The 25362-nt window shown below is 46.3% G+C and overlaps 1 protein-coding gene across 2 annotated transcripts; it reads left to right on the top strand.

Moving 5' to 3' along the window:
* The first annotated feature begins 1554 nt into the window (after window positions 1-1554).
* Window positions 1555-12819, top strand: WFDC3 (WAP four-disulfide core domain 3). Of its 2 annotated transcripts, none has more exons than XM_066236457.1 (6): window positions 1555-1698; window positions 2193-2324; window positions 2961-3128; window positions 10202-10333; window positions 11815-11997; window positions 12619-12819. In XM_066236457.1, exons 1-6 carry the CDS (start codon window positions 1620-1622, stop codon window positions 12633-12635), a joined length of 711 nt encoding a protein of 236 aa, XP_066092554.1. In that variant the 5' UTR covers window positions 1555-1619; the 3' UTR covers window positions 12636-12819. The 2 variants fall into 2 exon arrangements, with proteins under 2 accessions (XP_066092554.1, XP_066092555.1); XM_066236458.1 differs by having other exon boundaries at window positions 2982-3128.
* The last annotated feature ends 12543 nt before the right edge of the window (window positions 12820-25362 follow it).

The following is a 25362-nucleotide window of genomic DNA, read 5'->3' on the forward strand; positions in this document are numbered from 1 at the left end:
CTTCAAACGATACTGTCATTACTATTATTAAATTTCAGAAGCCACCACTTACTAGTTTCATGACTTCAGGCAATTTTTCTCAAGCCCCTCTGAACCACTTCTCTTACCTCTGAAGGTTATTATGAGGATTAAAATAAATGAGTATAAAGCACATAACATCAACAAATGTTATCTCCATGCTCCAATATTAGCCTTAAAACAATAAGTAAGCCTGACCAGGTGGTGGTGCAGTGGATAGAGCATTGGCCTGGGATGCTGAGGACCCAAGTTTGAAACACCAAGGTTGCCAGAGGTCCCCAGCTTGAGTGTGGGCTGACCAGCTTGGGGTCCTGGCTTGGGTGTGGGATCAAAGACATGACCCCATGGCCACTGGCTTGAGCCCAAAGGTTGCTGGCTTGAGCAAGGGGTCATTGGCTCAGTTGTAACCCCCTGGTCAAGGCACATATGAGAAAGCAATCAATGAACAACTAAGGGCATAACAAAGAACTGATACTTCTCATTTCTCTCCCTTCCTGTCTATTTGTCTCTTTCTCTCTCTTGCTAAAATAAACAAAAACAAAACAAAAAACAAGGCAACTTCCTGCCACCAAACTCTTTGGTGCTATTAAGGAGATTTTTACCTTGAGCCTAGAGTGTTCCCTGCCCTTGAACCTCACTGGGCTAAACAGTGCCAGTGAACACTATTAGGTATGATGGCTGACCAAAGTCATAAGCAGATAAAGAAAAATAAAAAGAGCCTGACCTGTGGTGGTGCAGTGGTTAAAGCAGCAACCTGGAATGCTGAGGTTGCCGGTTTGAAACCCTGGGCTTGCCTGGTCAAGGCACATAAGAGAAGCAGCTACTGTGAGTTGATGCTTCCTGCTTCTCTCCTCTTCCTTTCTCTCTTTCCTTTTCTCTCCTTAAAATCAATAAACAAAATCTTAAAGAAAAAGAAATAGAGCAAAGAGAGATAAATAAAAAGAGTATGACTACTTGAATCATAGCAATTGTTTTTTGGGATTCTGTCCACTAGCCTTTATACTGTCCAAGAACGGCCTGTGTGGGCCTGAGGGACCAAGATGTAGATTTTGGTGCATTTGTATTAGTTCTGAACAGATTCAAATATAGTTTTCCTGTGGCTTTTTGATAGTTTCTAAGTATCTGTTCCAATCTTTGTTTTCTTGGTTGCTAGGATAAACAGGAGCCACAGTGTATTTTACTAGCTTTATTTTATTATTTTCTTGTTAAGTCACGTCTCTGGTCCTTCCCTCTGTCGTTTCAGCTGTACCTGTGTCCTTCTAAGGCCCTTTAGGGCTCTCTCTCTTTGATCCTTGATCAATGGCCATCCCTCCGATTCCCCAGGTTTGTCATCAGCTGTCCAGGGGTGTTGGGTATTACAGAGTTCGATTACCACCATCACATGTGCCCTTTGGTAATGCCAGGAATTTTCCCACACACTAGCAACCAATCATTTTTTTTTTTTTCTTGTTAGGAGGAGCCATCCTTGGGGAGTATTGCGAAAGGGAAGATCTGGGTTTAGGCCAGTCTCCTAGTCCTACTTTTCTCCCAGTTGATACTCTGGGCAAGGTGAACACCTCTGGCCTGACCTGAGCCCTATCTCAACTCTCAGCATCATTATCATGTTGAGCTGCCTCTTCCTCCTGAAGGCACTTCTTGCTCTTGGGTCCCTGACATCCTGGGTGACTGCAGGAGAGCATGGTGAGATATCATTTGGGATCCCTGGCTAACAGTAGAAAGTGACTAGAGAAGTCATGTCCTGTCTCCGTCCAGAGCAAGGAGCCTCATTTGTGGAGCCGGTCATCTCTGCAGGATGTGACCGGATGCATAGGTTCTTGGGACAGCTGGGGTGGGCGTTCTCAGCTTTCTTGACCCTCCCTGGATGAGGGGATGGGACTTCCAGTCTGGCTTTCTCCTAGAGTTTCTTGAATGAGAACAGGATCACCCCAACTTTTCTCTCTCTTTATCTGCAGAATGCCTGGTCCCTTATTGTGGTGTGTGTGTGTGTGTGTGTGTGTGTGTGTGTGTGTGTGTGTGTTAGTGATTGCGGGGGTGGAGGCGCACATGGTTGCAGAGATATCTTAGATAGGAGTGTTTGGAGAGACTGCAAATTCTTGAAGTACAGTTGGCTTCCATTCCTCATTCTTTGGGGCCTGGCCAGTTACCCCAACCTCTTGTGATATCTTCTTTTGCAGTGAAAGAAGGAGAATGCCCTCCTGACAAGAACCCGTGCCAAGATCTGTGCCAGCGGGATGAATCGTGCCCGGCTGGGCAGAAGTGCTGCAGCACAGGCTGCCACCGGCTCTGCCAAGGGGGCATTCCTCAGGGTACGTTGATATGAAAGGCAAAACCCAAGTGTGATTTCTGACCTTGCTTCTGGGCTAGAAAGACCCAGAGAGCATCCTGCCTCCTAGACTGACTCTTGAAATCTAGCTTGCCGAGAGCACCTCCTCTTTCTTTTTTTGAGGGTCTCTTTTCCTTTAACCCAGTGCCCCCAGTTCTTTGTCTTCTATCAGGAAAGAAGGTGTGACTGATTATCTGTCTCTTTGAACTCAGGGTTCTCGTGCAGTCTGGAGGGCAAAGTTGTGAAGGGAAGCCTGTTTAACATCATCATGAAAGGACTAAACCCTAGAGCCAGGCAAACCTTCCTAAGCCTGAAATAATCTTTCAGTGTAGTGCTTTTTCTAGTGTTAAAATTTTAAGGCTCAATTTCCTCATCTGTAAAATGATAACTGTATCTCATGGAATTGTTGTGATGATCAGATGTGCGGTTCCTGGCACAAGGTAAACTCAGTAAATGTTACAGTGAATGTGAGCTATTATCCTTGCTATTATCACTGTCTCTGCTTTAGCACCAGGGTGGAGAGTCCTCAGTGAAGCTCAGAGCTTCCTTTCTCTGCTTTTCTGGTTTGCTGTGCCTGTGGTTGTCACCGGACACGGGCACCCTCATCTCTTGTTTGTAGCTGTCTCCCCTTCTGCTACAGGAAGGAAAGGAGCTTGTCCCAGTGTTGTTCGGAAGCAATCCTGTCTTAAAAGGTGCATCACTGATGAGACGTGTCCCGGTGTAAAGAAATGCTGCAGCTTTGGCTGCCACAAGAGCTGTGTCGTCCCGGTTGCTAAACAGAAGCCAGGTAAGAAACTCCACCTTGTCCTCCATGCTCTGCTTGGCCTCCTTGTTTCTTTCTCAGATATGCATATGCTGTCTTGTTGTTGGTTCTACTTTACTCTGAAAAACAATAAAGTGCCTCCTAAATTTGGAGATCTTTTCTAAGAAAAGATAGCCTGACCAGGCAGTGGCGCAGTGGATAGAGTGTCAGACTGGGATGCGGAAGGACCCAGGTTCGAGACCCCGAGGTCGCCAGCTTGAGCGTGGGCTCATCTGGTGTGAGCAAAAAAAAGCTCACCAGCTTGGACCGAAGGTCGCTGGCTCAAGCAAGGGGTTACTCAGTCTGCTGAAGGCCCGCGGTCAAGGCACATATGAGAAAGCAATCAATGAACAACTAAGGTGTTGCAACGAAAAACTGATGATTGATGCTTCTCATCTCTCTCCGTTCCTGTCTGCCTGTCCCTATCTATCCCTCTCTCTGACTCTCCCTCTGTCTCTGAAATAAATAAATAAATAAATAAATAAGTAAATAGAAATTTAAAAAAGAAAAGATATATGAAGGGTACTCATGCCATGATGGCTGTGGATGTGGCTCAGGCAGACAGGGAGAAAGCCTCCCTATTTGCGGGCAGATTTGAAAGCTGTTGAGTAATTTCCAATTGCCATTGTCAGTTGCAGTATTCTCTATGAAAATCTTACCTGGAGGATCTGCGAAGAGGTAACACAAGAATCTTGCCACCTATGGGAGGCAGCGCACATTTCTAAGGCTCCGTGTCCCTTAGGTCCATACACAGGATGGCCATCTCCTGTTGGAAATGGGTCCCATTTTACTCTGATTCTCACAGAGAGGTGTTTGAAAGAGATTTCTTCTTCCTCTTACAGGGTCTCCATGACCTAATTCTCCATTTATACATCACTTCTTTAACAAACACTTATCGAGTGTTTACTGCTTGCCAGGTGCAGCGATGGGCTCTGTCTGGGTATATTGTGGTGAGCGACATAGATCCAGTCCCTACCTTCATGGAGCTCACAGACTAGTGGGGGGAGAAAGGGGCTTAACAGATAAGCATGCAAATAAATCCATCATTTCAAACTGTGGCAAGGACACAGCGGACAATGAAAGGGTGCCAAGGATAGAATAACCCTTTAGATTGGGTGGTCAAGGAGGGCCTGCCTGCGGTAGTGACATTTAACCCGTGACCTGGAGTTGAAGTCAGCCAGGGCAAGGGTGCAGTGAACACTCCGGGATCACAGAAGCAAGTACAGAAGCCTGGAAGCTGAGATGCGGTTGGCCACATTTGAGAAGCTGAAAGCAAGCTGGTGCAGTTAGAGTTGGGACAGGGAGGGAGGGAATGGCTCCAGGTGAGAATGGAGCGCAGGTAGACAGGGAGGTGGCAGTGGGGATGGTGGCATAATTGGCAGGGTTTGACTGTCTACTCTATTCCTAGCTGCTCCCCATTTCCTTGAGAGGCCCCCAAAGGCATTGAAATTGGTGATGTGTCTCCTATGGCTAGCCCCTTCTCATTTCGCTTTGTTTCAGAATTGTCAGGGCGGCTTTTGCTTGCTTGTGCGAGCATATCGTCTATCCCCCACTCCCCTGCAAATACCGAGGCTGCTTTTATTAGAGAGGTGTTTGATATACATTAACCCTTTGAGTAGTGAGTTTTTTTCATGCTCGCTGACCCCCAGGAGTGAGTTTTTTTTCAAAAAATGAAATTAATTCCAGTTCTAGTTTTATTAACTTAAAATCATGTTTGATTGATAACCAATTTATGGCAACAAGAAGAACATACAATTGCCTTTTTTTAATGTTGCCATTGTACATGTACGATCGTACTCTGGTCAGGAGGCACGAGGACGTTCACGAACGTTCGTACTACTCAAAGGATTAACTTAGGGAGACTGACATTTTTATAATGTTGAATCTTTATACTACATTCGATCTTAGCCAAAAGGCCAAGGAGCAATAATAATGTAGAATCTTTATGTTTTCCCATTTTCCAAGTGTATTTGGTGTATTTCAAGGTGTTTTCTAGTTTTAAAGTACTGTATTTCTTGATAAGTTAATGCCTACATTATTTTATTACCTCCTTTGCAATCTCCAGTGGGATCTTCTAGGAATCATTTTCTCTTCTAAGTACACATGGCAGCATATTACAATGAAAAAGAATGTAGATTTTGCTTGTCAGAGATCTGGGTTCAAGCCTCGGCTCACCACTTACTGTGGGTCCCTGGCCAACTCTCCTCTGCTTCTCTGAGCGCCCGTTCCCTTCAACGCAAAACGGAAAGAATAAACCTTGAAGGTTGTAATGATTCAAGGTGTGTAAAGTGCTTGTCCCTCACTGTACCTTAGCTTTCTTCCTCTTGCCTCCGAAGGTGGGCTTCGTCAGGGGCACAATTTCTAACCAGCCCCTTTTATCAAGAACCAGGATTATTTTCTCCTCCCTTGATCACTTCGTCACTGAGACCCTGAAACTCCACAACACGTGACAACCTCTTTCCTTCCAGCCGGCCCTCCCCAGGTGGCGGGTTCCTTCCCTGCGCCCAGTGAAGTTGACCGTGCCTGGCTTAGGCAGCTCCCTTGGGCAGCCTGCCCATAAGAGAGAATAGAGGATTGTACTCCTTGCCAGGACTCTTGAGGCCCAGCTCTGGAACCAGAGCCTGGGAATCTGTCTCAGGCGGGCCACTCTCTGCCAGCTTGTAGGGCCTGGTACAATCTTCCCAGTGTTTGAGGCTGATGGCTACATCGCGGGGGCTGAGGATGAGGCCGGCACCCTGGCAAGGCACCTTTGTGAGCTGCTCTGGGCCCTGGCCAGCCCAGATGGGGCTTCCTCTTCGCTTCCTCTTTGCTATTAGCGAGGAAGGCTGGAATAGTGACCTCCCAGAGCCCGGTGGCTGAGTGAGGTGCCTAGTCTGGTGAGAGGCGATATTGGCTGCTGTGTTAGGATTTAAGTGCTTTTCTACAGTTCCGATCCGAGCGGCGGGCTGGGCACTCATTCAGCGGGGCCGGTTCTACACAGAACTCCACAGGAAGCTTTCCTTTCTGGGCCATGAACAATCCTGCTTTCCCTAAGCTCTGCTATTGGCAGAGGTTTACCATAGCCTGTGCTGCTGGGTTTGGTAGGTTGCCGAGGGCACAGGGCAGATGCCAGGACCTGCTCCCACGAGCCAGCTCTGGTCCGAGCATGGCTCTGAATCCCGATCCTCTGCTTGTTTGCTCATGGCCTTGGTCAAGTCCTTACACCTTGCTGGACCTCACTTTTGTCATCTGTAAAGTGGTGATATGGACATTTACCTCATAGAGTGATAGTGCAATGTCTTAGTCTGTTTGGCCTACTGTAACAGAATACCATGACTGGGAGGCTTATGACCAACAGACGTGTCTCTCAGTTCTGGAAGCTGGGAAGTCCAAGGTCAAGGTGCAGGCCGAGTTAGTGTCTGGCAAGGGCCTGCTTCCAGGTTCACAGACTGCTGTGTTTGCTATCGTCTCACAGATCCATAGTTACACCCAGCAGCATTCTGTTTAAGCTCCCTCCCTCCTGTCTGAAGTCTAACCTGTCTATTCACTCACTTATTCATTCATCAATCCGTATCTAGTGTCTCCCCCACCTAACACATGCACATCTCCTGGTGACCCAACCAGCCAAGGTCCTTGTGTCACGGTGTGAGAGATAAGAAATAATCATCAACAAATAATCATAACCACGAGTCACAATGAGTTCTATGAAGGCAAAGAAAAGAGAGGTATAGAGGAAGTGTCGTTTGAACTTGGAGAGCGAGAAGGAACTGGCCATTGGATGGAGTGCTATGCAGGGGGGCCAGCAAGGGCAGAGGCCGTGAGGCAGGGAGAGTCCACTGCTGCTAAGAAGGGGACAGGAGGTCAGTGGTTGGATGAAAAGGAAGAAGGAAGGTGGTTCTGACTGAGGTAGGGCCCAGGGCCGCTCTCTAGGGAAGCTGTGGAGGGGCTTATGAAAGCAGGAGAGGCCTGGTCCTGTTTTGCCTTTAAAAAGACCGCTCTGCTGATGCGTGGAAAATGGATGGGGCGAGTGGAGAGGTGGAAGGCCAGTGAGGGGCCACTACTAGCCCCTTCGGGGGCAGGCTAGGTGGAGGGGATCGGGGCTTAGACCGAGGTGGTGGCAGTGCAGACATAGAAGAGTGGCAGCCGAGAAGCACTCCTGACGGCACAGCTGGCAGGACTGGGCAGAGAAGCCGGCGAATGTGGGTATTGAGGAAGAACGAGGAATGGCGCTCAGGTGTCCGGCCTGAGTGGTTGGGCGATGGTGGAGCTTATTGAGGAGGGGGAAAAGGTTTTGGAGCAAAGGTTCAGGTAATGGCCCGAGGGTTGTCTCATTTGATTCCCTCACGGCCTTCCTCCCACTGAGCTGACATTTGACCACCCCTGATTCCCTGTGACCCTCTGTTTACAACTTGTGTGGCCTCTCCTTCGTGTGGATTGATGGCATGGCCTCCTGGGTAACCCTTCCGAAGCCTCAATGCTGGTCATTACAGGAAAGACTTAACATAGCAGGCTGGAGATAGACATTCTTAGCAAGGCCTGCTTGCAAGAGTGGCCTCGGCTGGCTTCCAGGAATTTGGATATTGAGAGCGTCATCGTCAGCCCCGCTGATGAGTGGTGCACCGCAGTAAATCTTTGAGTCCAATGAATTTCCTAGGTAGACAGCACTTCAGAATGTTGTCACTCATCCTGTGTGACTCCACCGGGAGAGGACCCTTAGAAGCTGGCACCTGGTTTCCTCTGGACTTCGCCCCACTTCCCTTTGACAATTTTGCTTTGTACCCTTTGCTGTAATGAGTCAGAACCACCAGGACAACTATATCCGAGTCCTGTTTGTCCAAGTGAATCACCGAACCTAGGATGGTCCTGGGGGCTCCCAAAATACTGGCTTGTTTATGTTTTTCTAATCCCTAACATTGTCTACCACCGGGTCTTCTCTTTCGGCAGAACTGAGTTGGGGGAGTCCCTGTACTTGCTCATTTGTTTTTTCAGTGACCCTTGTGCAGTCGGGGACCATAGAGATATTGTTTGAAGGGCATCCCTCAAGCTGGGGGTTCGGGACCCAATTCTGCCATCTGATCTCAGGTCATTCCTGCTCCTTTCCTGGAGGTCTGTCTGTTTGCAAGAGAAGAGGTGTAGGTTTGACAGCTCAGAGGACCCTTCGTGGCTGAAGATGTCTTGGAATTTCCCTTTTCTGCCAGCTCTTGCCCTCTTGTCCTGGACCAGCACGGAGGCCACACCTCTACTCTCTTCCAGGAGTGGAGTGCCCCTGGCATTGGCCCCTTCAGGTGCACTCTCAGCAAAATGGTGAAATCTGGGAGGTGAGCACCCACTTTCCAGGGCATGTAGGATAACTCCATGAGAAGTTGATGTTGCTGGTTGTTTTTTCTGCCACGGAGATTAAATTGTGAGATAAAAGGCTTCATTCTTTGTTAAATGGATTTTAGTGTTTGTCAAGCATGCAGGGAGGTGTTGGGAGGTACATCTGGTGGCTAGAGTGACCCGAATTTCTGAATAAGAAAACCAGGACACGTAGTTTTGATGCAATCTTACAATGGCATAGGCTACTTGAGACAGGAGCTGTGCAGAGAAGTCCTAGGATGCAGGGTATACCCGATTGCTTAGCCGCCCGTGTTCTCCTTGGAGGCCTCCGTCATGGCAGACTTCCTGGAGCCAGACATACGCAACTGTACTTACATGTTCTTCCTCAGAGGCACTGAGCAGTTCTGCTCCGGTTGTCTGCAAAGCCTTTAATTGCCTGTCATTTTTTTTTTCCCATTTAAAACGCTTGAAATAAACACTGAGATGAATGAGTCACGGAGAGTTGGTCTGGTTTGGATGTGACTTCTTTGGGCGTGCCTGCTCCGAGGACCTGGCCCGGGGCCGGCGTGCTCTAAGGATGGTGTGGTAGAAAGAGCGCTTCCCAGCAAACCCAGAGGCTGAGCTTGGCCCTGCCTCGCCGCTGACTCACGCTGTCGTTCTGGGGAAGCCCCTTGTCTTCTTTGAGTGTCATTATTTTCACAGGGGCAGCCAAGGGGCACATCAGGAATGTGTGTCTGCATGAGTAACCAAACAAGGGTTCATTTTTCTTGCATAACAAGAAGTCCCGAAGTAGGTGCTCGGGATGAGGTGCAGCTCCCTGACGCCAACAAGGATGAGATTGTTTCTCTCTTTCTCTTTACATTCCGTGACTTTCTTCTCAGACTAGTGGCCTCCTAGTTGAAAGAAGGCTGCTCTACCTCCCTGTGCTGTGTCTGCCTTTGCACTGGAAAAAGATGGGAGTGAGTGCAAAAGTTTTCCCAGCTTTGTCTTAGTATGTGGTCACCCCTAGTGACGGGGGGAATACGGGAAACAACTCATTTAGTGGGCTGGGCTCACTGCCTCTCGGAACAAACCTGGGGTTCAGCTATCTGTCACTGCACGTAAGCCACCCCCAGTCTTAGTTGGCTGGGCAGGTCCTGTACCCACATGGCATCGCTGAGGTCACTCATATAGCCGCGGAGGGACGGGGCTCAGTGGGGAGCTCGATGTGGCTGGGATGCTCCCAGGTTCTCACTCATGGGGCAGCTCATTGTGCTGTAGTTGTCTACACAGCATGGCGGCTGGTTTTCAAGAGGGGTGTTCTAAGAAGACAAGCCCTGCTATGCAGGTGCTTAGCAAGCCTCTGCTTGTATCAGTCATATTTGCTGGTGCCCAGTTGGTCAAAGCGAATCACACGGTCAAGCCCAGAGACAATCTGGGAGGGGGCGATACAGGAGCATGAGTCCCAGGAGGTGGGGTTCATTGGGGGCCACCGGGGTAGATGTCTGCCACAGTCAGAAAGTGGGTTAGACCTCAGCATTGATTTTTAAACTGCAAGTCTTAAAATGAATTTAGTAGTTTATAGCCTGCATTAAGAAAAGGAGAAATGGAATCTAAAGTGTCAGCATTGCACCTGGGTACGTACATTTTAAACACACATCTGTATTAACACATATGGGACACAATGAAAAATGTATTTTGTACTCAGGAGTCATAGTAAAAATAGCTGGAAACATCGGGCTGGAGCACCTTTGGGCCCCAATGCTCTGATTCTGTGGCAGAGTTTGGCGGTGAATGTCCTGCCGACCCCCTTCCATGTGAGGAGCTGTGTGATGGGGACGAATCCTGTCCCCAGGGGCACAAATGCTGCAGCACCGGCTGTGGTCACACCTGCCGCGGAGACATTACAGGAGGTATGTTGGCTTTTGGGGGAAGAAATCCTTGACTGCTCCTTGAGTTGCAGAGGCAGGGGGCAGGGGGAGTCACCTGTGGCCTTCTTGTCTTTCCTTTCCCGGGAGGAATCAGAGTTCTCATCCTTCCTGTTCTCCCAGCCCCTCAACCCAAAGCAACCGCTCCTCCTTGGGCCTGGCGCCCTTGTTGGCATTAAATAACCAGGGGAAGGCAGGGTGGGGTCGTGGGAAGTCCCAGGGTGGAGACAGACAGCATGGCTCCTGGTCTTGCTTCTGCTGCTAATTTGCTCTGTGACCTTGGGTAAGCAAACCCCTCTTTCTTTTCTTTTTCTTTTTTTTTTTTTTTTTTGTATTTTTCTGAAGCTGGAAACGGGGAGAGACAGTCAGACAGGCTCCCGCATGCACCCGACCGGGATCCACCTGGCACGCCCACCAGGGGCGATGCTCTGCCCACCAGGGGGCGATGCTCTGCCCCTCCGGGGCGTTGCTCTGCTGCGACCAGAGCCACTCTAGCGCCTGGGGCAGAGTCCAAGGAGCCATCCCCAGTGCCCAGGCCATCTTTGCTCCAATGGAGCCTTGGCTGCAGGAGGGGAAGAGAGAGACAGAGAGGAAGGAGGGGGGGAGGAGGGGGGGTGGAGATGCAAATGGGCGCTTCTCCTGTGTGCCCTGGCTGGGAATCGAACCTGGGTCCCCCGCACGCCAGGCCGATGCTCTACCGCTGAGCCAACCGGCCAGGGCCGCAAACCCCTCTTTCTGAGCAAGTTTCTTCATCTGTAAAATGAAGGATTTGCCCAAGACCATGTTACTGACTTAATTCTCAGCACAAAGCTTCCCCACCTCCAAAATGAAATCTTGGACGCAGCATATATGCAACAGATAAAGTATTCCTGATGTGATTTCTTTGTTTCTTTAATATATATTTTTTAAACAAATATATATTTTTGGGAGCTCCTTTTTTTTTTCCCAGGCACTGCAGGCCTCCACTTCAGAATCACTGGCCCAGATGTCTTTAGGCAGTATTTTAAACACACATGTTTGGTGTGGGCTAGTGGTCAAGGCTTGGGGACAGATTGTTGTCCTTATGTGGCATATAGCCTACCAGGGAAGGACAAATGAGTGAATCATAATAGAGTCTGATGGTAGGAGCACTTTGTCTAGGGTGGTGGAGAGGCCTCCTCTGGGGAAGAGACACTGTGAAGCGCCAGCATGGGGGACAGGGCTGTGGTCTGGGAGCCATGCTCCTCCTGCATTTACCCAGCCCCACCCCCACGCCCTCAGGGGTGACAAACCCCCAGGTGCCTCCTAAAAAGTGTTGGTCCAGGTACCCTCCTGGGGCCTGACAGATTCTGAGATCCTCCATCTTCAAGGTTTCCCAGCCAGAGCTCTGGTTTAGGAATGGATTTGCCAGGAGCCCCCCATGTCTGAATTCCAGGTGGGACCTTAGAGTCAGTCCCCTCTCTTTCCCTGCGTCTGTTTTCCCACAGGGCGGAGCGGTGATTGTCCCAACATTTTGGTGGGCCTGTGCATCGTCAGCTGCATGATGGATGAGAACTGTCAAGCTGGCCAAAAGTGCTGCAAGTCAGGCTGCGGCCGCTTCTGTGTCCCACCAGCTCTGCCCCAGCTGGCCACGAACCCCAACGGGACTCTCAGGTCTGATTCTGAATTAGGTGAGTACAGTCCAGCATCCTCAGAAACAAAGGACTTAACTGCTGTGTGTGAAGCCCAGGCTCAGGGGCTGGCAGGTGACTGCAGAAGGCCAAGACAAAGGTTTTTTCTCTGGAGAGTCTAGTAGGAGGGAAAGATGATAGTTCTCGATCACAACTCACTGAACGCTTGCGTAGACAGTGTAGGTTTATAGGCGTTCAGAGTGGGCAGGGCTCCTTGGGAAGGTCTTTCTGCTAGAAGTAGGATCTGACCTCAGCCCTAATGGTGAGGCAGAACGAGGCAAAGGGAGGGCAACCCAGAGAACGTGCTGGACAGGCGGTCTGGGGATTGTTAGCAAAGGCACAGAAGGGGGAAAGTATGTGACCTGTTTGGGAAGCTGGAGTGGGGGTGGGGTGAGAGCAGGTAAAGGAACAGCCGGGCTGTTGTAACAGGAGGAGATATAAAGTTGACATCTGAATGATCAGAGTCTTCAATGCCAGTTTGGACTGGATTGGCTAGCAAGCGATAAGCCAATTAAAGGTTTCTGAGAGCAGTATATGCAAACTTTCTCCAGGGTTGGGGGGAAGCACCTTGGGGACCTGGAACCAGGCACAGTTGTGACTTCATGTTTCTTCTCCTTGCAGAGACCCTAGTGCCCTAGCTGTCCTGATTAGTCCTGAGCTTCTGTGGTGACTCCAAAGGGCTGGTCCTGGAAGCCAGGAGAGAATGGTGTCCAGGGCTCTCACTGCCTTCTCCGCTCTGCTTCTGTTCCTGCTGCTGCCCTGAGTGTGAGAAACAGCCCAGGGGTGGGCAGTGGGTGTGTGGTGCTTCTTGTCCCCAATAAAGGCTGGTGCTGACCCTCTTGTCTGTGCTGTGTGAGGACTAAGGACTAAGGTGAGGACATAGAGCTGCGCTGAGGGTGGGGGTGTGTGTGAGTATGGCTGTGGGTTTATGGAATTTATTTGGGAAGGGCAGGTGGTCCGTTCTTCCTGAGATCACCAGAAATGGGTTCTGGTTTGGTGTGGGCTAGGGGAGAGATGGGTGGAAGACATGACTTGCTGTAGATGTCATTGTCGAACCTCAGGAGTAGGACAGTCAGGCCTCTCTTTGGGTCTGCGGACCTTTCCTTTATCAGAGAAGGTGGGTTGGGGATGGAACGGGCCGGAGCGGCTAGTTTACTATAGTCACTTAGATGTTCCCACCTTGGACCTCCTTCCTTGGGGACCAGCCCTTGGCTTCAAGACGGGCAGTTGATCTACTCCAGGTAGCTTTGCTGTAGGGAGGGGATGTTTGTAGGTTTTTGGAACCAAGATAATTTTTAAAAGTTACATTTTTATGTACACAAAACGGATCCTACTCTGTATCTTGGAGATCTTTTATGTCATCACATACATTCTTTTAATAGAACCGCATGAAAATAGCTAATTTAACTCAAGACAACTCTTGTTGGACATTAATATCCTCATACCTATAAGTCTTGGCTGACTTTTGCAGGTAAATCTGGGTAAGTTCTTAGTAGTAGAGTTCTAGTTTTTAAAATAGAGGCTGGCAAAAAATATATAGGCCCTCAATAAATATTTGTTGAATGAAAGAATGGCTGTTAATTCGCAAGTGTATCCATTTGGAATTCCTTGGGTTGCAAGTAATAGAAAACTTCAGTGGCTTAGCCAATGAAGACGTTGAACTCTCTCACGTTGGAGTCTGGAGGGAAGCGTTGGGGCCAGTTCAGCAGCTCAGCCTGAGTACTAATGACCAAACTCATTCCTTCCTTTTCCACTTGTCACCTTATGGGTAGGGGATGGTTGCTGACACTCTAGATGCCACCAGAGGAAGAAGCTGTGTATAGGGGACAGTGTCGAAAAGACTACCTCCAGTAATTAAATACCTTGCAAGTTTATCTCAAGTAGGGCTCTTCTTTTAATGACAGAGGCCATTTTCCCCAGAAGCCCAGCCCTCAGACTTCCCCTCTTGTCTCATTGGCTAGAACTGTTGCCACCGGAGAGACTGGAAGAGTCAATGTTTGGAAAGGGAAATGGAAGATGTGACAGTCTTAGATTAATCATGCGTCATCCCTGAGGCTGAGGGAGTGGCTCACCTAAATACAAAAATCAAGGTTCTCTTAGCAAGGCAGGAGAGAATGCTCTGGGGCAGGGACGTAATAAACTGTATGTGCTATACGGGGTCAAAGGACAATAGGCAATTAAAATTTGGGCAGAAATTACTAAATAGGGTTTTTATAACGAGAACAAAAAGGTATCAGTGCTCGCCTTGGACATTGCAAAGATGCTTTCAGGGAAAAACGTGTACAACTAAAAAAAATTCCCATCACTGATATGGTTTTGTGCTCCCTTCTCTGACTACGTTTTCACACTTGAGTGTGAAATTCTAGTTTCTACTGGGTTTGGAACAATGGTCCGTTTGAGTAGAGTAGACTTGTCACTGTTGCCTGATCTGACCAGAGGCTGGCGGGAGCCTCCTGTGGCCGTCTAGGGACGCCTGCAGCCCCAGGCTCCTGTTGCAGGGAACTGGGAGGCACTGGTGTCCTTGCATTGGCTGCTGGACATTTTGGCAGATCTCCCCAGCCACTGTTTTGCTTCTCATTTTATTGTTTATTTAAAAAAAATCGAACTAATACATGCCCATAGTTTTTAAAAAAATCAGTAAAGAAGAGCTTTCAATGAAAAACAATAGTCTGGGAATCTTAAAATACTGTGGGTGATTTTCTGCTGGGGTAGGGAGCTAGGCTGGAGGAGGAGGTATGAGACCAGGTAGCTCAGGCTGAGCAACTGGAGAAGGGTCCTTTTTTTTTTTTTTTTTTTTTTTATAGAGACAGAGAGAGAGAGTCAGAGAAAGGGATACATAGGGATAGATAGACAGGACTGGAGAGAGATGAGAAGCATCAATCATCAGTTTTTCATTGCGACACCTTAGTTGTTCATTGATTGCTTTCTCATTTGTGCCCTGACCATGGGCCTTCAGCTGACTGAGTAACCCCTTGCTTGAGCCAGTGACCTTGGGTCCAAGCTGGTGAGCTTTGCTCAAACCAGATGAGCCCACACTCAAGCTGGCGACCTCGGGGTCTCAAACCCGGGTTCTCTGCATCCCAGTCCGACGCTCTATCCACTGCGCCACCGCCTGGTCAGGCTCCTTCTTCTTCTTCTTCCTCTTTATCCTCCTCCCCCTCCTCCTCTTCCTCTTCTTCTTCTTCTTCTTCTTCTTCTTCTTCTTCTTCTTCTTCTTCTTCTTCTTCTTCTTCTTCTTCTTCTTCTCCTCCTCCTCTTCCTCCTCCTCCTCCTCCTCCTCCTCCTTCTCCTTTTTAAAGAATTCTTTTAAAAAATTTTTATTTTTATTAATTACAGTTACAAATTCAATATTTTTTTTTCAGGAGTACAGCACAGTTGTTAGACAATCACATACTTTCTTTTTTTCTTTATTTTTTGACAGAGACAGAGAGAGAGTCAGAGAGAGGGATAGATAGGGATAGACAGACAGGAAGGGAGAGAGATGAGAAGTGTATGGCCAGTAGCCACGGCCACCAACCATCACAGCCGCCTGCACCATGCAGGTTCGAATTTGATTCAGGCAGACAGTAATGAAACAATGGAGCCAAGAACTGGTGGGGCATTAGCTTTAATCCTAGCTTGCACCTGGTGGACAAGAAATACACACAGTGGGAAAACACTTCCCTTTCCATTCAGGGCTCCCAAAGCCACTGACCTATCCAAGTTTCCTAGAATCAAAGGTATCTACCTCACTAGCCTTATACAGCTCTGTTCCCCATCTCCTCCTCTCTGCATAAACTCTGCACAAACTGGCTTCTCCTTCAGCACTCTGCCATCTTGACTGCTTCTCCTCTCCTCCACGTGGCCTTTCTCTGCTCTCCTCCAGCATGGGCTCCTCTGCCCCATTTTATAGTGGAGAAATCAAAACCTTTAATCCAATATATAAACAAGGAAGTCTCTGATACAAAGTCACTTATCTGAGGCATAATGGGATTTCTCATGAGAGTGCACCACCCCACCTCACGCAACAGTCAAGGGTGTGGGGAAAAGCTTAGTCTTAAAACTAAGCCTTAGGCTATAAAGACCCTGCCTGCTTACAGCCTGTCCCCCACAGCCAATGCAAACTATAAGCAAGCAAACATATACATCATATTTGCAAACTTATTTGACCTACAAGAAGCATCAATTTTTTTTGTTGTGGCACTTTAGTTGTTCATTGATTGCTTTCTCATATGTGCCTTGACAATGGGGCTACAGCAGAGTGAGTGACCCCTTGCTCAAGCCGGCAACCTTGGGTCCAAGCTGGTGAGCTTTTGCTCAAACCAGATGAACCCGCACTCAAGCTGGCGACTTCCGGGTCTCGAACCTGGGTCCTCCGCGTCCCAGTTCAATACTCTGTCTACTGCGCCACTGCCTGGTCATGGCTTTAAAGAATTCTTAAAAAAATTTCATTGATTTGAGAGAGAGAGAGAGAGAAAGAGGAAGAGAGAGAGAGAGAGAGAGAGAATAGCATCAACTTGTTCCATTTAGTTATGCGCTCATTGATTGCTTCTTGTAAGTACCCCCTGCCCCCTGACCTGGGCATGCCAGACAGCGTGCACTCTATCCACTGAGCACCTGACCCCAGGGCTAGATCTTTTCTTCTTGTCTGGGGTAGCCCACATATGTCCCTACTGGAGCTGCAGACCTGCCTATGGGTAGCAATAACAGGAGAGAGAGAGAGAGAGAGAGAGAGAGCGCACTGAATCTGAATTTGGTGTTTTGTTGGAGTCAGAGGTCAAGGGTTCACAAGGAAGAAGAGGTCAGATGCTTCTCCCCTCAGACCCGGGGCTCAGCGGTATTTGGAGACAAGCATGGGAGCAGCAATGGGTCAAGAATTTTGAGTGGAGATTTTTTGCTGGGTGCTTTTATTCTCGGGGCCACCAGAGAGCAGCAGAAGTCTGTCATAGATCATTTCTGGGCAAGAGAAACAAAAAAAAACCACACAGTAGAAGCCTAGTTGCATACTGATCATTGAGTTCCTTCCACCTTTTCCAAGCCCCTTTCAGAAAACGTTACATAGCCGGGTCTATACTTCCATCAGGAGATGGGAAGGGAGAGTTGGATGAAGAAGTTATCCGAGTCATTGTGATGATCATGGACTTTCCCCTTCTTTACCTCTTCGCTCAGGTTCTTCCCTGCACCCAGATGTGAGGGCAAAAAGAATTGAGTGCCTCTTGAATAACAGCCAAACTTGTGCCACGTTCCAATATCTGCTCTGCCAAATCTTTTCTCTTTGGGTCTCTTGGAACCAGAAAGTAAACCATTTGTAAACTACCTCTAATTTCTCATCATATAGGATAAAAAGTTTCCCTTTCAATTTTCTACAGTGATCAGATATGACTTGGGGAAGAGACCCGAGTCAGGACCGTAATATTTTCATTCTGTCTTTGGAGTGGATCATAAAACCTCGTTTTTATCTTTTCATATTTGGCCCCCTTTTAACAGTGACTATCCTCTCCGAATAGCTCATGTGAATGTAATGTGAAACTCATTTGGGTTTCTTGTAGGTTTGTGTCTTGGGTTACTTCTTTCATGGAGGAATTTTTTGTAGGAGGGTATGTAGTTCTATGGGGAGGCCTGCAAATATCATACGGCTCTATGATGTTTTAGTGTTTGCGGGCACATTTGTATGTCTTCCTTCAGCACACATGTAGCATATAGATACCTAAATGTTTTTAAAAATGGAATTTATTGGGGTGACAAGGGTTAGCGTAATTATACAGGATTCAGGTGCTCAGTTCTACAACACATCTTTGTAATCTATATTCTGTATACCACGTTGTGTGTTTACTCTCCCTTCCCCCTGGCATTCACCACACTGTTGTCCGTGTCCATGTGTTTATTTTTCTTTTTCTTTTTTTGGTCCTTTTTTGCTCAATCCCTCCACCCCCTCACCCAGCCCCCAACAGCTATCAGCCTACTCTTTGTGTACGAGCCTGTCCCAATTTTGCTTGTTAGTTCATTTTGTTCATTAGATTCCACACGTGAGTGACGTCCTATGGTACTTGTCTTTCTCTGATTGGTTTATTTCACTTAGCATAATACTCTCCAGGTCCATCCATGCTGTCACAAAAGTTAAGATTTCTTTCCTTTTATATGGCCATGGAGTATTCCATTGTGTAAATGTACCACAGCTTCTTGATCCATTCATCTACTGATGGGCACGTGGCCTGCTTCCAAACCTTACACGTGCCCTTTTCTTAGAGGCCAATTCAGGATGGAGTGAGAAGGAAACCTGGTCAAGCCTTCAAGTGCCCAGAAGAAACCTGAAAAACTGAGGCTAGTGGGTAGTTATTGTCTCCAATTCTTTGTCTCCAGAGAGTATGCTACTGATAGCAATTCTTTGGAATACTAGAATATAGTTCAGAAAAACTTTTAAAGGAATTTACACTCAAGACTTCTTTATATAACACCATGTTTCACAATAATCAGAGAAAGGAAAACTTCAGAATCCATAAATGAGTGCCATGTAGGTAATATCTGTGATGTCAGGGATAGAACAGTTTTATATTGACTCAGAATGATCTGGAATACTAGACTTTGACTCAATATCCAGAAGGTACCTTCTTGTTTCATTTGTCCTTGTTTATTTACTTATTTGCACCAAACTAGTTCCTGGGTGAAGAGCTAGGGTGAACTCTCTAATCTATGATTTTTACTCATTCCCAAGATTTTTCCAAGGCTATGCCCATAGTCCAGAAGTAGGTGTTGCCATTTTTGGGATTGAGCTATTGTAGAATGCTCATATGTGGACTTATCTGGGGTTCAGTTCCTCCTATTGTTCATGGCCCTTAGGCTACTGGCGTCTAGGTTGCTCACATCACTGGACTTATTTGTGAAGCTGGGCCCTTGATGAGAAATAAGAATATAGCAGCAGTCAGGGCAAAGGGGAATGGCCCTCCATACTCTGATTGTAGAGGTTCAGCTTGGTTTAAGACTTGTAGCTCTTAGATGTGACATCACAATTTTTATATTACTGGAATAGGAAGCATTGTTGGGGATAACCCATTGGTTTGGGCAGATGAAATAATTTTTTTTCAGATGAAATAATTTAATGTTGATTATCTTAGTGGAAATCCAGTGGAGTCAGTGATAAAGCAATGACTGTCTTTATACAAACCGACTCATTACATGGGTAGGTTGGTGTCTTCAGAGAGGGCCTTTGCAGTGTATGTTCAAAGAATCTAGGATGGGACAGATGAATGAATTTAGACTTAGGCTGACAAACAGAAATTTTTCAGTTAAAACTTTATATATATAATCAGCCTGAAAGGCAGATCTAAGCAAAGAAATTAATAAGAATTTTAAATTGAAAAAAAAAATCACACACAACAAATCACAACTTCCAGAAATAGTCCAGTATATTTTCCCAGAATAATTTTGGCATAATTTTTCATAAAGAATAGTCCATCTTCCTTGTTTCTTCCTTCTGTCATATTACTTTGCTGGATGGTGGTCCTTATCCCTGTCCCTGTTAACAAATAAATAAATTTAATGACTGCTGTGGTCATCGGTAGACTCAGTAGGTCCTTCCCATCTGAGCAGAACTTCATAGCTATCTTTAATCTTTTATTTTTTTTGTGTGTGTTTTTCCGAAGCTGGAAACGGGGAGAGACAGCTAGACAGACTCCCGCATGCGCCCGACCGGGATCCACCCGGCACACCCACCAGGGGCGACGCTCTGCCCACCAGGGGGCGGTGCTCTGCCCCTCCGGGGCGTCGCTTTGCCGCGACCAGAGCCACTCTAGCGCCTGGGGCAGAGGCCAAGGAGCCATCCCCAGCGCCCAGGCCATCTTTGCTCCAATGGAACCTTGGCTGCGGGAGAGGAAGAGAGAGACAGAGAGGAAGGAGGGGGGTTGGGGGGTGGAGAAGCAAATGGGCGCTTCTCCTATGTGCCGTGGCCGGGAATCGAACCCGGGTCCCTCGCACACCAGGCCGACGCTCTACAGCTGAGCCAACCGGCCAGGGCGCTATCTTTAATCTTAATACTCCTCAAAACTCATGTATCTATCCACAGATACTAGTGAGCAAATAGAGTGCTAACCTCTGAGGATATACAAATTAGTAAAGTGATGCCTTGAGTATCAGGTGATTTTCACCACTTACTATAATACTGAACCAAGATACTTGTCTTCCCCTGCTCTCTTCACACTCAAAGACCTGAGGCCACAATGTTGGTACTAAAGTCCTGGGTGGGTGTGGGCTCATGTCCTTCTTCTGAATGAACTTGGAAACCAGTCAGCCTCTCTGGGCTGCAGTCCTTACAACTTCAAGAGTTTTGTGGAACTCAACGATCAGAGACACTGAAATCTGTGCCTATGACTGACTGTCGCCAGCTTCGGTATAATATCTTGTCCCCTTGCTCGATTTCCTCTGGCTTTTCATTTGCTTTCTCCTGGAAAAAAAACATCCATGGTTCCTAATATTTGGTGTCATTGGAGGGAGGTAAGGCATAGAGAGACTTACTTTTCAGGAAGACAGTAATGTTCACAGAGATATTTGTGTTTAAAGTTGTTTCTGTTGCCTTCACAGCCAGAGAAGATGAAGGGCTCACACAGAAAGGTGAAGGTGTTATAGTAGTATCTGGTCAAAACCAATTTGCAGGTGCCGTACAACGGAGGGTAGTTGCAGATTTCTGTGTGTGAGAATCCCACAGTCAGGTTTCTTTCCCATGGCCAAACTGGCATTCTTTACCTCAAGAAATCAGACAATGCTTGCCCATCAACCCACGGAAACTGACCTGATACTTATCACTGGGAGAGTTCCTCAGGCATCAGTATATGTGCTATGGGGTAGTGATTCTAGACTGTTGCCTGGGTCAGTGACTCAGTTGGATAAGGACATTAGGTAGCTCTATCACCTTAGCGATAAAAGCAAGAAAGACCCAAGGCTTCCTCTATCTGCCGCAGCATCCCTACTTCATTGTAAATATATCCCGTTTCCTGATTCTCCACATGCTTTCCCATGTCATTGGAAGGGAACGTCTCATCTGCTCTCCTAAGGACACAGGTCGGAGCTCTTATGTCCACCTCCATGGCTTCTCGGCAGGCACACAGCAAACCGGGGCTCTGACCCTCCACACTGACGCCCGAAGGACAGGCTGCAAATGCTTTCTTTCTTCCACCCAGGTCTGTGTCCTCTCCCATCTAGCTCCACTTTTTTGCTACCCATTCAGACTCACCTGGTCTTACTGAGACCATGAAGATAGGTGGGTAGAGCAGGATTGAGGATGACCATATTGGAGACAAAGAAGGAGGTAATGTCAGTCTTCTCGAAGTCCAATGACAGCCCTCACCCATAACTGGGAATGTGCCCTATTTACCCTAAGTCTTTCATACATGTCCACTGCAATTTGAATGGAGCAAATTAATTTAAATAAGTAGAATGGGACTGTCTTAAGCATGTGAATGGAGGCTTCTGCATCCCTCTATCCATAGAGGGTAACACAATGGTCCCATATACATGTGTTAAATATACAATTGAAACTCATGTAATACACACACAGACACATACAGAGGCACACACACAGCCACAGCAGTGGAGGGATTTTCAGGACACTTTTGACATCAATCCAGTTGTCAGAATCCTCACTCCTCTTGCTTTGAAATCCCTTGGACAAAAACTTAAGCCAGTTCTACTTTCTGTCTTTCTGCTTCTCCAACCCATCCTAAACAAAACTCAATGTGAGTCCTGGAATAAGATGCCCTAGAATATACAGTATGAGAGAAAAGAAGAGCTTGATTCCTTCTTCTTGGGAGCAACATCACCCATCACTGCCTAGCCACCATCCTCCATCGCCAACATCTTCCACACTGTCCTCCTGGGTTGCCCTTCCTAGTGTGGCTTACCTCCAAGGTGTCCACTTTCGCACAATTCTTTTTTGACCGAAAGAGGGAACAAGAAACCTGAATGTGTATGAAGGGGCATGGAAAATATGAGGAGCAATGTCAAAAAGTGGGTCATTTCTGGCCTCATGGTGGTGCAGATAGAAGAGTCCCAGCCTGGGCTGAAATTATATCTTGGGGGCGGAGATCTATCTCTTGGGAGGAGTTGAACCCCTATCTTTCATTTTACTTCCCCAGGGCTCAAGCCTGGGCAGGGCTCTGGTGCATCCAGACCAGTGGAGTGAGCAGGACATAACGTGCTTGGGAGCCTAGCCATGTAGTGTGCAAGGTCACAGTTTGTCAGAGCTCTGTGGCTAAACCTCAGCCTCCCTTTCTTCCCCCATATCTAGGAATCATGACTACTCCTGCCTCAGAATATCAGCATTTCTATAACAATCATTTGTAAATAACTTATTATCAGTGCTTTAATATACAGGGCAAGAGAGAAAGGGGGAAAGAGAGAGAGAGATAGATAGATATAGAGAGAGACAGGACATCGATCTGTTCTTGTATGTTCCCTGACCAGGGATTGAGATGGCAACTTCTGTGCTTCAGGATGATGCTCTAACCAACCAAGCTATCTGGCCAGGGCCTCAATGGCATACATTTTTAGAGGTGGGATTCTGGGTCAAAAGTATGCATTATAAAATTTAGCAGATATTACCCAATTCATCATAGCCTTGTTAACACTTTTTTTTTTTTTAAATCTAATGAGTGAAAAATGGCAGGCCATTGATTTAAGTTACATTTTCCTCACTACCAGAGGGGATCAGAATATTTTAGCATGGTTACTGACATTTTGAATTTTGTGGATTACCTCTCTGACACTTTGGTTATTTTTATCTTGAGATATCATTTTTCTTAATGATTTACAAGATGCTTTATTAATTATGGGTCTTAATAGTCACGCTTGCTGCAAATGTTTTCTTCTGGGGTATTATTTGCCCTTATGCTGTTGTGATTTCTTCAATTGAGTACTTTTAGTATTTATATAATTATATACATATATTTATATAGTTAAATCTTTCTTTTATAAACACATCAACAAATTTAGGAGATTCTGAGTTTTCTCTTTCTTAGAAAGTCCCCCATCACTTCAAATTTAGTAAAATGTTTTCTTACATTCTGTAATTTTGTCAATTTTTTTTACATTTATAACCTTAATGTATTTGAAAATTACTTTTGTATATGATGTGGGATATAGATCTAATTTGGCTATCATATCAAAAGAATAGCAAATTATATTATCATTTATTCAAAAACTATATCAAAATTTTTCTTAATTTGAAATGCTTAACTTTATCATATTCTTAATTATACTTGGATCTCTTTCTGGATTTTCTATTTGCTATTTCTATGAATGTTTCCATTCCTGATGTTTATTCCTCATTGTTGGGCTGGGTGAGAAGGAGTCCAGAGGTGCCTTTCTCCATGGTTTCAAGAGAGTCAACATTTTTGTCCAACCTGCTAACCAGCCCAGCTCCCAATAATGAGAAGAATGGGTGTTAGCAGAACTGAACGGGAGAGGACCAACGCTATAATGAGCTGAATAAATATTTCCCAGGATGCTGGACACCTTAAATGTTTTTTATGAAGTATCTTCTCGCTATTGTCAAATGTAAATATAGCAGTGAATGTCCTGTACCTTATCCTTCTGGGAGAGAGAAAGTGAGATTTTCTATTTCATTGGAAACCACAGAGTGTAAAACTTTAGATGGAAGAGATGTGAAGCAGAAAGCAACGAGGGTCATTAACTTTATTTATTTATTTATTTTTGCTATTACATTTTCTGCTCTGTCTGGTAGAAAAATAATAATGGAAGGTTCTTGAGCAGTGCTTGAAGCACCTATGTGCCCAGGATCAGTCCATTAAGAGAAGAAGGAGTGTATATTGGACCAGACAATTTCATTGTAGGTATATCTCATGCCTTTGTTGTGCCTCTTCTTACTGTGTTATCATAGATTTCTTAATCCACACATTTGGCCTCAGTGGAGATTCTCTTGGTAAAGCAGAGAAAGAAGGGTTATATTTTATCTAAAATGAGTGAGCCTGACCATATAGAGGGGTATGGTTAATGCTTCACTGGAGGGACTCTTGTGCCTGAGAGCACACACTAGGCATCATCCTAATTGGTGCAGTTTTGTGCAAGTTAGAAAGCATGAGATCCTGAACGATGGAGAGATTAAAACCTACCCAGGAAGTCCCACCATGAGCTCCTATTTCTTTCATCTAGAATGTTCCTTTAGGTTACCCAGTGTTTAAAGAAATCAGTTAAACAGAGTTTCTGGCCGAAGATGAGGAATATGGAATGTATTTGGAGAAGAAATGTTATTAAACCAGCTCCAGCATTATAAGGTAGAGCACAAATATCTTACCTGTTGTTCCCTGCTTATATTGTAGAATTAAGCAAAATCCCCTTCTCCATTTTACCTCCTGTTTTATGTAAGATACATTGGTTGATGCAGGAATGTGCTGTTTCACACACTGGCTGCAGGATTTCTTAGCAGGATTCAGTTAGTGCTAAAAGAGAAGGAACTTTATCTGTGAGACCCTTGCCCTGAAGCTAGTTGGGGTAATGAATGGGACTTTTAATTCTCTCTTTATGGGTTATGGATTAATGCTTTTGACTATGTTAATCAGAAGCCTTGAAAAGGTTTATGGAAAGCAGTGCATGTGTATTGAAGAGTCAAGGGGTGGGAACATAGGGACTATTTTTCATTTTGTGCACTCAGAATGATCTCCTCCATTTGGTAATAGCCTTCACAGGTGAGGGATTGGACTATGTCAATGACATGGCCAGAGAAGGGATTCGGGGCAGAGATGCCTGAAAAAATTCAGAGAGAAAAATGGTCAAGTTGAATATCCTATAATTGCGAAGATCATGGCCATGCTGAATGAACACTGTAGCATTATATTCAGAAGACTTGGCAACCAGCGTTGGGGCCATCATTCTCTTGGTAGCCAAAACACAATCACTGGGCTCAAGTTGAGGGCTCTTTTCCCAGAAGCACTGTGAAGAGCCAAGTCACATTTCAAAGACTGAGTTACTAAAGAAATACAAATAAAACTACTCGTAAATCGGGATCAAGTAAGGAGGCTAGTTAAACTAATTGGAGCTCCTGGCTTGGTTGAAATGACTCAGGAAACATCATAAAGAAAACTTTTGTTTTGAGTGCAGGGACATTACATGTAAGTATCAGGTTCATAGCTCAATTTGATTTCAAGGACAAAGAGGAGCACAGGTTTGGTACTTTGGTTCCACTAATGAGCTCAACACAAGAGAGGAGTTGATGCAAACCTATGCATAGCTGGCTTGTCACAACTGAGAGTGTATGAGTGTGTAGTACGAGGAATGGTTCAGGAGGGAGGGGGAGCTAATGGACAGGACCAGCTGATATTCCAACTCTGGAATAGGCAGGGGGAGAGATCTTCAGAGAAAGAAGGCAGACACAGAGTTTAT

Source organism: Saccopteryx bilineata, chromosome 6 (assembly GCF_036850765.1).
Source record: "Saccopteryx bilineata isolate mSacBil1 chromosome 6, mSacBil1_pri_phased_curated, whole genome shotgun sequence".
NCBI lineage: Eukaryota > Metazoa > Chordata > Mammalia > Chiroptera > Emballonuridae > Saccopteryx > Saccopteryx bilineata.

What these genes read in the sequence shown, in the direction of transcription:
- WFDC3 (XM_066236457.1), top strand. Translation starts at nt 1,620, where the DNA reads ATGTTGAGCTGCCTCTTCCTCCTGAAGGCACTTCTTGCTCTTGGGTCC. An exon ending in GGTGACTGCAGGAGAGCATG is followed by an intron (nt 1,699 to 2,192) that starts GTGAGATATCAT and finishes CTTCTTTTGCAG; the next exon opens with TGAAAGAAGGAGAATGCCCT. An exon ending in CCGCGGAGACATTACAGGAG is followed by an intron (nt 10,334 to 11,814) that starts GTATGTTGGCTT and finishes GTTTTCCCACAG; the next exon opens with GGCGGAGCGGTGATTGTCCC.